Source organism: Musca vetustissima, unplaced genomic scaffold (assembly GCF_032173495.1).
Source record: "Musca vetustissima isolate MV318-11 ecotype Yass unplaced genomic scaffold, APGP_CSIRO_Mvet_v1 utg5888, whole genome shotgun sequence".
NCBI lineage: Eukaryota > Metazoa > Arthropoda > Insecta > Diptera > Muscidae > Musca > Musca vetustissima.
In genome coordinates, this window is record NW_026885167.1 from 481687 (window position 1) to 494151 (window position 12465).

Genomic DNA, 12465 nt, shown 5'->3' on the forward strand with positions numbered 1-12465 from the left:
CTTTAAAACACCTACTATAATTATTTTATATACAAAATTAAATATATTTTTTTAAATATATAACCAAATTATATTATCTACAATTATATAACCATGAAAAATCAAATATAGAGAGCTAAAGTTATATTTTTGATATACCTTCAGAAATTATTAATATTATTATTATTCAACGCTTGAGGAGATTTTTATAAAAATATATTCTTTAAACTTTTTCTTCAATAAATTGGTGTTCTGATAGTACGTTACAAAAACAATTTAAAGCACATAAAATATATATTCTTTTATTCTTCCTCTACTAGTCCCTCAGAAAAAATGCCATTAAAATACTATTAGCCATTATTTTTTTTGGTTAAATCCTGCAAAATTTGGCAATATGTCGGTTGGTACAAAGAAAATTTAAAAAATGTATACAATTATGATTTTTTGGATCTATTTCACTATCAGGTCGGAAATATATATAGTAGAATTTGTAAACATATTTAAATATCCTTCATTGTTAGTGTTTCAGAAAATATTTTTTTTTAAATTATTTTTCTGGTGATCTCCTAAAAGTATTTTTTTTAACAATCCATACAATAATAGTCCTTTACAAACGTCTTTCCTTGTTTATCGTTAAGAAAGACCTCCAGAAAAAAAACTACTTCTCTTTTACTGAAAGCCCTCCAGAAAAAAATTCCCAAAAATCGGAATATTCCTTCGGAAAATATTACTTAACAAATCCACGCCTCTTGTAATAAAAATCCTTCAGAAAAAAATCCCAAAAATCGGAATATTCCTTCGGAAAATATTGCTTAACAAATCCATGCCTCTTGTAATAAAAATCCTTCAGAAAAAAATTCCTTCAAAAAATCTAAAAAATATTCCTGTTATGAAAATCCTTCAGAAAAAATTCCCAAAAATCTGAATATTCCTTCAGAAAATATTGCTTAACAAATCCACGCCTCTCGAAATGAAAATCCCTCACACAAAATTCCCAAAAATCGGAATATTCCTTCAGAAAATATTGCTTAACAAATCCACGCCTCTTGTAATGAAAATCCTTGAGAAAAAATTCCCAAAAATGGGAATATTCCTTCAGAAAATAGAGTTAAAAGTCCACGAATCTTGTACTGTAAGATCTTCAAAAAAAATTAAGAAACATCTGATTTTTTTTTGAGAAAATATTCATTAGAAAATCCACGCCTATTGCACTGACACTCCTTTAGAAAAAAATGCTTCAGAAAATCTATTTCCTGATTGTCCTTCAGAAAATATTTTTAAAAATCAATCCTTGATTGTCCTTCAGAAAATATTTTTAAAAATCAATCCTTGATTGCCCTTCAGAAAATATTTTTAAATATCAATCCTTGATTGTCCTTCAGAAAATATTTTTAAAAATCAATCCTTGATTGTCCTTTAGAAAATATTTTTAAAAAATCAATCCTTGATTGTCCTTCAAAATATATTTCTTTAGAAAATCCACACCCTGATTGTTGTATAGAAAATATTTCTTTAGAAAAACCACGCCTTGATTGTCGTACAGCAAATATTTCTTTAGAAAAACCATGCCCTAATTGTCGTATAGAAAATATTCGTTCAAATAATTTACGCCTTGATTGTCGTAGAGCAATTGTTTCTTTAGAAAAACCACGCCTTGATTGTCCTACAGAAATCCGCACCTTAATTGTCGTACAGAAAATATTTCTATAGAAATTCCAGGCTTGGAAAAATTACGGAAACATTATTTTCTAAATTTCCTCGATCAAATAAATATTTTTTTTAAAAATCGACAGCTTGATAGCCTTTTAAACATTTACTTTTTTAATATAGGCCTTAATATTCTTCAAAAGTATCTAAAAGTAACATCTCCTTACACTTACAAAAAATTCCAAAGTCAAATGTCCTTGCCTGATTTTCCATAAAAATATTGCTTTGGTAGTCCTTCAGAAAAGGTTTTTTTAAACAAAATAAAAATGCAATATTGAAAAATGTATCTTTAGCTCTCTTTCTCAAATATATATTTTATAAATTACTAAATGCTTTCAAATCCATTGTTAATTGCCTTAATTGTTGTAATTTGAATGCATGTGGTTTGAGTTATTTTTATTGTTTTTAGAGAGCACAGTATTGGAAAGTTGTTTGACAAAAATAAAAAAAATACCCTAACCTCCCCTAAAAAATATCCCCCCTTAATAATGTTGAAAGTTGATTAAGAAATAAAATAATACACTCACAAAAAACAACAACAAATTAAATTGAAATTAATTGAATTAATTTTTTTTTCTAAAATTACATTTTCAGTTTTTCGTTCGTTTGGATCATATACGAAAGTGTTTTACACAAAAAGGTGGCATTTTCGTATTGGAAGAATATAGTAAGTATTGAGGTTTTCTTGAAACTTTTATACATAACTTAAATTTTGAAAAAAAATCGAAACGCAACAATAGGAACAATATTATCGAACACTACCCCTAATCTAATCAGCAATCGGAAATCAGACTGGGAACATTACATTTTATATTCCCTTTTCTTCATTTCAGATCCTAAAACACGTCAGCTAATACAACGAAAATATAAATCGAACATGGTAAGTGTGAAGTTTTTATTTATTGCTAAACTGTTTGAAATTTTCCAAATCAAATATTAAGGCAATCATTTTTGATTTTGTGCACGTTTTAAAACATGTTCATCTTTTCTAACACATTTGATTTTTATTTTGAAAAAAAAAAAAAATAAATAATAATAAGAAGTCGGTTGCAAACATTTAGAATAGTAAATAAAAATATTAATACTACATCAAACAATAAATTAACGGTGTGTATAACATCGGAATATATATGATTGAAGATAGCAACGATATTTATTTATGGATTCTGAACTAACATATTAGAATGCGAGCGTATATCTACATGCCAAAGACTTTTCGAACCAAAATAATCTGCATCGGGGAAATAGAAAAATTTCCCTTATTGGAACACAACATATTAGTAAAAAAGCGTCTGCATCGGCCGGGAATCGAACCCGGGCCGCCCGCGTGGCAGGCGAGCATTCTACCACTGAACCACCGATGCTTATAAAAATAGTAAAATTTTACCAAAAAGATCGTTTCTATGTATATTTAAATGCTCTTTCAAGATTTGTGATTTCAGGTTTTGAATAGTAAATAAATATTAAAATAGATATTATTTAAAAAACTTAACCAATTGGAATAGTTCCCAATTGGAAATTATAAATATAATTCGAATACAAAAAAATGAATTAGTTGTTAATATTTTTCAAGTCGCTAGTTCTCATTTTTTATTCTTAAAATTAAATAAAATAACAAATAAATATATAAATACTAACCACACTAATACACAAGCATCGGTGGTTCAGTGGTAGAATGCTCGCCTGCCACGCGGGCGGCCCGGGTTCGATTCCCGGCCGATGCAAATTACTTTTTTTTTCTTAGAAATAATATTTATGTGTTCCAATAAGGAAGTTTTTTCTATTCAGCAGATTAAAATTTGATTTCTTAGATTTTTTATTAGAAAAACATTTTTTAATCCTAACAAGGGAACATGTTATATTGGGGAATATACAACAACATATTGAATATAAGGCGATGTTATTAGTATTTATTAATAGAAGGCATATGTGATAAGTGATTATCTGTAATGTGTGATGAAACTACAACAATGTAATACGAAAGTTTAAAAAAATCGTTATCTGTAAATACACAAATTTGTATTTGACATTTTATGGATTAAAAATTATAAATTATTTAATGTCATATGTTTACCCAAAAGTGTCATGAGCGAAGAGAATATGAAAAAGTTACACTGAAATATGCACTACAAAAAAATTTATAAAAAAAACAGTAAGGAAAGTAGTAAAGTCGGACTGGGCCGACTATATGATACCCTTCACCACTTTGGGTATATTCTACATATGTATCCGAAAAGACGTCGCCTTTTTGAAGGAATTTTGACATGAAATTGAACGAACTTAAATATGTGACTTTTATGTCTTTCTAGAACCGATGCTAAATTTTATTTCATTTGTGGGACAGATTTGTGTAATTCGATTTAAAGCAAACTTGACACACGCTATTCGGTATGCTGCACTGTTAAAAATTTAATCTCAATCAGACACCCATTTGGTGTACAATTAACATAAATAAGTCGAAATTATATATGAAAGCTATGATTTATCTATATCTGAAACGATTTCAAGCAAACGGGCCAGATATTAATTTATATTAAGTTCAGTACGTTGTGTCAATCGGCCTAGCTATGGATCTTTAGTGCACAATGGGTCTTTAGTACACATCATTCTAGACATAATTCAATACGTTATACCAAAATTCCTGGAAATCGAATGATTTTCAGGGACTTTGGTTCACCATTTACATAAAATCGGACAAAACTATATATGGAAGCTATATCTAAATCTGAACCGATTTTAACGAAACTTAGCACACATTATTCTACACCTAATTCGGTAGGATATACCAAATTTCGTGTAAATCGAAAGATATATAGGGACTTTGGTACATTATTTACCTTAAATCGGACGAAAAAATATATGGGAGCTATATCTAAATCTGAACCGATTTTTCCCAATTTCAATAGGGTTCGTCCTTGGGCCAAATAAGTGATCATAAATGAGACCTGTACTCTGTTTACAATTTAACATCAACAGACGGACGGACGGACGGACGGACATGCATAAATCGACTCAGAAAGTGATTCTATGCATATTCTCAAAAGGAACCATGGGTCTATCTCGATTCCTTTTGCCTGTTACAAACATATACACAAAGACATAATACCCTATACCACAGTGTGGTGAAGGGTATAAATATCGTAGAAAAATTAAAATGTTTAAATGGCAATTTTAACAACTTTACGATTACAGTTGTGGATCAATCTTCTATTGGTAACGACCCGATTTGGTAAAGATCGGTTAATATTTAGGGGATGAAACAGACCAAATACTTAATTTTTGTCTATTTTTCTGGTCGCTCCAGATGCCGAAATTATGGCCCGAACATCGCGAAATTTTACACGGAGAACGGGCAAAAGAATATGCATGTCTGAATAGGCAGTATAGGCATGTCTTGATAAAGATTGGTCAACAATTAACGGGTCAAATGGAGAGTGACTTTTGTGTGAAAAATTACAAAATTTGTATTCTATGGCGTATATATTTAGCGCTGAAGGGTATAGACCCGAGAAGTTGATAGTATATCGAAGAGGATTAGTTGACCTTTAAATTGATACCAATTATATTGTCTTATGTACTCGAATGTGGGAGTTACACTTACATATTTACAGGTCATTACGTATTCATATATTATTCAGTAACCCATAGCGCGGATCGCTTTGAAATTTTCCATGAGGATCCAGTTAAGGTCAAGGACAACGCTTATAATTTTTGATGAATTTAAAATTTTGGGATGAAGTGGATCGAAAACTTAATTTTTTTTTTAGGGTCGATCTATAGGCCACAATTATAAGCCGAACATCACAACACAACCCACTGCGAAGGTAAACTGGCCAAGTAATTAGAATATCTGTACTGATTATTAGTAATATTAGTAAAATATGCCTGTTGACCCCTAATCGAGCCAGAGGGTGCAAATATCACGAAATATTAGGCTCAGAATAAACATCCGCAGATAGTTACAGTTCCGTAACGGTCGGTTATTTTTTTTATAAAACATTTTTTTTTGAAGGACTATCTGTGCGTGGATATTTTTTTAAACAATTCTGAAAAAAATTTTATGATATTTGGTACTCTCTTTCTCTACTAAAATCGTGAATTGTGATCAATAGTCTATCAATAATCTCAATTTTTGACTACATATTCCGTAGTACTTAAGTATATAAATTAATATTTTATTGATTATTAAAAATCATGTCTGCAACCGACTTCTGTTATGTCTGTATATATATATATACCAATATAAAAATAATCCTCTCAATTTGTTTTCGTTCTTTAAATTATTTAATATAATTTTTTGTTTCTTTTTATGTATATGTCAATTTGTGTGTGTGTGTGTATGTATATAACCAAACATATGCATATATATGTAAAATACATACATTTATGTATTTGTCCAAAAAAACAAACAAAAATTCATGTGAACCTCCATACACACCAATCTAACAAAAAAATTAACACAACAACACCACTCAAAAACAACATTACTAACTCTCTAATCACAACAACAAACACTACCTCAAAACTAACCAACAAAATTGCAACATATATCCAAAAACTTGGGCCTAACAGGCAGCGGAGGCTGCATTTTGCCTACATCGCATGTTTAGTATAAAATTTGCCAAGCGTTTGATGCAACACCCGGATATTGTCGAACATCGTCGTTACAAGGATTCGAATGATAATTTGACCGGTAAAAAATATTTGAAACAAAGAGCAGGAAGTTCATACACCGTCTCATCGAGTGATGAAAGCGATGAAGAAGAAGAGGATGCCAACAAAGACAACTGTGATGATAACCAGGATATATAGAAGCCCTTGCAAAGAATGAAAAATCCCCAACCAGAAGGAAGGGGGATTTATATAAAATTTTTTTAACACTAGAAAACACTTTTTTCTTCCAAATAAAAAATGCTAACACTTTCCAATAAAAATTAAAAAAGTAGTAAATTTGCTAAAAAATATATAACTTTGCTTTTTATAAAACCTATAATCTAGACACAAGATTAAACAATTTTACTAAAACCCAAAAAACACTGCATGCGTTTCATTTGGCAGAAAATTCAAATTTATTTTTTCTTTCTCTCTGATATTATTTTCTTGAACTCATCTTCATCTCCTAGCTAAATGTTAGAGTTGTTTTATTATTAAGAACAAGAAAATTATTAACACAAATTTCTTCCCTCACCTTGGAATTGAATCCAATGCGAACAGGCCGATCAAATATGTTATTCGGTTCTATGTGTCTTCTCCTATGTGGCTGCGGGACAAGATCAAAATCAAAAGAAAAATCCTGTTGTTATTACACCACAAATACAGGATATACATGCCCAGCAGAAGCAACAACATCAACAGCAGCAGCAACAACAACAGCATCATACAGCCACATCTTCGACTGCAGGTGGCTCCACAACCACCACCTTATCTTGCTCCAGGACAACAACACATTTGCCTTCGCAGCAACAGAATAGCAATCGCCAGCAGACCATAACCATACGTCACACCCAGCCAATGCAAAAGCCAAGCATTACAACATCCACGGTGCAGCCTCAGTCACGTTTGGTTCATACCAATGCTAGGACTCATACCACGGCTACCACAACAATTTCATCAACAAATGCCAGGGGTGCCATACAACAACAGCAGCAGCAACAACACCCTCCTCCATCATCACACCAATATCAACCACAACAACAACACCACCACCATCAACAACCCCAACACCAAACCACCACAACAACTTCCCACAAACAATTACAAAAATCTACATCGGAGAAAATCTCCTCGCAGCCCAAGGCCCATCCACCACTGGGGGCCCGCAAAAGCAGCAGTGTTTCACAAACTGGCCCTCTGCCACAACTACCACCTCGCATACCATCACAACATTCTACAGAAAGTTTGGTGGCAACATCGCCCACACCCTCCACCGGTTCTACGGGACGGACTTCACGTGGTCCACCACCCGGCCCCCCACCTGCCATTCCACCCCGGACAGGTGCCATAGCTCGCAGTGGTTCAGTACAACATTCCACCATGCCCACAAACCAAATGTCAGGAGGTGGCGGTGTTCGCCCCTTTGTACGACAAATTTCCACCAACTCTACACCACCCCAATATACACCCCAACCACCACCGGCATTTGTCATACCCAAACGTCACACCACCATGCAACGCGCCTCATCCATGGCCACACCAAATCCAACGATTATTAACACTGCCGCTTTGTTCACCACTTGCATGACAGCAGGCACCGCCTCATCGGCAGCCAATACCTCTGCTGCGCCCTCAACAACCAGTACCACTCCCTCACCCTCCTCAATACCCTCCCCCTACAACAATCTACAAAAACGTCCTTCATATGGCAGTGTAAGTTTGGGTTCCTCACTATCCACCTCGCCCGGTTCAAATGGTGGTGGCAGTGGTGGCGGTAGCAGCTCCACATCGCCCCAAGGTCACCGCAAACACTGACGAAGGAGTTCATTTTTCAAAATTGTCGGTATAGGTGGCGGGAAGGACAGTTGGAAAGATAGCGGGAAAGATGGTGGCAAGGATTCGAGCCACAAGGATGCGAGCCATGCAGCTGGCAGTAATTCTGCTTCTGGTGGTGGTGGAGGCGGTGGTCGTTCTGGTGATGAACCTCATTCGCGGGAAGCTTGCCGTTCCATGTGTCTACCTTGGCTATAGATGTAGTAGTAAATAAATAGAAAAACAATAAGAACAAAAGTAAATATTCTAACTCAAGAAACCTATACAACAACAACAAGAACAAAAATCTATTCAAAACGTTAAAAAGTACTAAAAACTAAACACAACTAACTAAAGTTCAAATGATAATAAGGGTATTCATAGGGGGAGGAAGTGGGGGTTTAATCGATTGTCCAGGTGACATCCAAATTTTGAGAAGGTACATACGAAGAGAAAGTATATTGAAGTATTTCTTGAAATTTCAGATATACGCCTTTTGCAGATTTAATTTCGAAACGATTGTAATTTGTAAATTTAAAAATACATTTGTAGTTCACGAAATTTCAGATGATTGAAATCACGGCCTTCTGGTTTCCGCTAGTGTTCAGTCTAGCCTTTCGTTTGTACTAAGACTAGTTTCCTCACTAGTTCTAAATCCAGGAGTATTTCTACTATCGTCTAGTTATTCTAATAGCATTATCTCGAGTTCTGCGGCATGCACCCCATCTAGCTTACCCATCAGCACATCTCTCACCGGTACCAATGCTAGATGTTGGGCTTCTTATCATATCCTCCACTAGTGCTAGCACTAGAATGCAAGCTAATTAATCTACTAGGTTTTCTTTCATTTCTACAGCTAGCACTTTGTCCAGCTCTCTCTCTAACTCAAACTGGTATCCATAGTATTAATTCAATTAGAATTCCATCATGTTCTCAAATTTCAACTATGAGACCACTTCGTGCATTTTTTGTGAGAATTATAAAATTTACTTCTCTACTAATTCAGATATTATGAGCAGTCTAGCTGAAATTTAATCTGTCAATATTGGTATTCAAACTGTCTGCAGAACTGGAACCAGTTATAACTCAAGCATAATCCATTTGCTGGAAGGGGATACCAAATGACCCACGATGTATTCTTATTGCAAACTAAGACAAATCCGACTTTTCTTTCATCAAAAAGCATTGATTCCTTTACTAGAGTAACTGCTGCAATATTCGTTCTCGAAAACTAAGGTCGCTTAAATACTGGCCCCATTTCTAAATAAATAAACCCTTGGTTGAGCTTGACCAGCGTACATTCATGAATTACCGTAAAGCCAAGTGAACATCAGTCGTTCACTATTTTCCTAAGGGAATTATTACATCATTCGGTAGGACAGTGACTACGGTAGAGAGCACATATATATCTTTCAGCGGACTATACTAGCATTTCTTCACATGATGCTAAAAATATCAATGTTTATCTGCCATTCAAAACTGAGGTAGGCTTAAATTCTAACCAAATTTTACTAGGGTCACTGCAAGGAGTTTGCTCTTTCAATATCTGCCTTTCAAAATTGACTGTAGAATTACTCTTGGGGAAGATATTCTAACGTACATGAATGAGTTATAGTAAAACCAACTGAATATTAAAATTAAAGATAACACGTCATTTCAGGGTACGCCAGACGATAAGATAGTATTCTAATTTCCACAATATCGAAACGACCAATTTTATTGGAACTATCCCCAGGAAGGAAGAATCTTAACTAGTTCCAGCTGTTTTGTTACTTCAGTATATCTAGTTCCTTTATCTGGTCTCGTTCCTATTTCTGATTCCCACAGTCTTCGTTTTTTAACCTTTTTATCCAAGGTTATTCCCCAACGAATGAACTATCGGAACTATGCGAACGAAAATACAAAAAAAAGAGTGATTCAAATGAGAATGATTCAAGTAAAGAGTGATTCAAATGAACTAGTTAGGAGTGGGAGTTAAGGGACTAGTGCCTTCCTAACTTTGGTAAACTTGGAGAAATTTGGCTTTGCCCTTTAAAATTACAGAAATGCATATTTTCCTCTTCAATTGGTCCTGGTGTATTGGGGAGGAGCCAATGATCGATTCCAGTAGGTTGCTCCTATCGCTGGTCGCTTTTCAAACAGACTGGTCACTTTTCAGCAGCGTGACCGCTGAAAATTTTCAAAAAGTATCACAAAAAGTATCATTTTTTAAAAAAAGTAGCAGATAACTTATGAAAAAGTGTCACAAAAAGTGGCACACTTTTTTTACTTTTAATTTAATAAAAAATTATTGGTCTGTTCCCGTACTGCAAGAATCTACTCGATTATACTATTTTCTTCGATATCATAAAGGAAAAAAAGTGTTATCGGAGTAAAAAATAGTAGATTCTTGCAGTACGGGAACATACCATATATAAAACATTACAAATAATTCATTTATGTGTATTTTAATATACAGTAAACTGAAAAAAAACTAAATAAAGTCACATATTCTTACAATATATAAGCGGTATATACTATTGGTCTGTTCCCGTACTGCAAGAATCTTCTAGATTTTACTATTTATTTCGATATCATAAAGGAAAATTCGTTATCGTAGTAAAAAGTAGTAGATTCTTGCAGTAAGGGAGCAGACCATATATTGTTATTGAATAACATTTATTTTTTAATTACTTACAGCCTGTTTTTGTAAAATTCCAAACGAACGAATTCGAGTGACTTACGACCGAACCTTTATTTATGTTTATAAAGGTTTTCTGATTCAAAACAAAAATAAATGACATATTTTTTAAAACCAAGGAGTTTGGTCGTAATGCCATGTAAAGACGAGCGTTCTTCGCTCTCTCATTCGTTGTTCGACCCTAAATTATGAAGTAATTACTTAGTTCCCCATACACAATTGTCTGAGCGAACACCGACTTTTGTACGTTGTTCAATTCGAATCACTCTCTGAATCACCAAGAATTTTGTCCCATCTCTAACAATTGAGAGAATTTATCGAAAATAAATTAATTTTGACAGCATGAAAAATTTTTTAAATTCTTCAAACTTTTTCAGTAAAATTGAAAATGATGAATGAAATGTAACCACAATTCTAGTTTTTATATATGCAGAAGGATGTAAATTTTGTTGTCTACATAATGCAATGTGCATTTCTTTCCCCTTGGTTCTAATTAGCGTACAAAACGAGAAACAAAAGTGGGGAAACCCAAACAAAAATTCTCCCATTTTTTAAATGTGACATTTGAGGTGAGAAAATATAAAAATGTATTGAAAACAACAATATTTTCAGAAAAATGGAAAACATGAATTAAAAGTTAAGAGATAGGGGTTGATATTATAGTCAGGAGAAAGAGAATTATTTTTTTATTATATGTTATATTATTATTATGTTACAATTTTGGTGTGAAACAAGAAACAAAAAGTTTGAAATAAAAAAACTCTGATGACATTAATTAAGAATAGTGTTGTATGAACGGGTTAATTCATATACGTAATTCTAAGAGCGAACTACGTTGTTCGAATGCCCGTCAGAGCATGGCATAAGTCACTCGAATTCGTTCGTTTGGAATTTTACAAAAACAGGCTGTTATTCACAAATAGCAATCGAAAATTCTACAAATCGAAACACACATGGTCTGTTCCCGTACTACGATAACGAATTTTCCTTTATGTTATCGAAGAAAATAGTAAAATCTAGTAGATTCTTGCAGTACGGGAACAGACCAACACACAAATGCGAATGCGACCTAATAATAATAATAAAAATCGCTCCGTCTGTTACAAACAGAACCCTAGTTAAAAATTGCTCCGTCTGTTAAAAAACGCAACCTAGTTAAAAATCGCTCCGCCTTATGTTTTATGAAAAATCGCTTTAATTTATGTACTTTTTTAAAAAAGTGGCACAAAGTAACAAGAAGTTTCACAAAAATTCAAAAAGTGGCACATTTTGTATCAAAATGAAAAAGTATCACAAAAGTAGCAAAGGCGGAAAAAAGTGGCAAAATTGCCACTTTAGTGGCACAACGGTCACGCTGCTTTTCAGCCATAGGGCGGGGCTGCCCGTCTGATGCCCTACATACCTGTCACTAGAAGATCCCACAAAGTATATATATTTTTGTTTACATTAAAATTCTATGTCGATTTATCCGTATGTGTTTTGGAATCACGATAGAGATCGGCAATGTTCAAGATAGAGCTTTGAAAATTATTCACATAGACTGTTGCCACTTCTACGATGTCTGGTATTGAAAATGGAATATTTCAATTCACCAATTCTAGGTATTTTGATGATGGAGGTTTAAAAAAGGTTGG

The 12465-nt window shown here is 33.5% G+C and overlaps 1 protein-coding gene and 2 non-coding genes across 3 annotated transcripts in view; 2 read left to right on the plus strand and 1 right to left on the minus strand.

Moving 5' to 3' along the window:
* Positions 1-8273, plus strand: part of LOC133332300 (MAP kinase-activating death domain protein) — a 42612-nt gene extending 34339 nt beyond the window's left edge. The window contains exons 20-22 of the mRNA XM_061540703.1: positions 2281-2353; positions 2520-2566; positions 6901-8273. Of these exons, the coding sequence (XP_061396687.1) occupies positions 2281-2353; positions 2520-2566; positions 6901-8154 (1374 nt within the window). The 3' untranslated portion in view covers positions 8155-8273. The remainder of the gene's footprint in view (positions 1-2280; positions 2354-2519; positions 2567-6900) is intronic.
* On the minus strand, positions 2980-3050 carry Trnag-gcc (transfer RNA glycine (anticodon GCC)). The gene has a single exon. It is a non-coding gene; the product is annotated as a tRNA-Gly (tRNA).
* On the plus strand, positions 3340-3410 carry Trnag-gcc (transfer RNA glycine (anticodon GCC)). Its single transcript has one exon. It is a non-coding gene; the product is annotated as a tRNA-Gly (tRNA).
* Positions 8274-12465: the final 4192 nt, after the last annotated feature.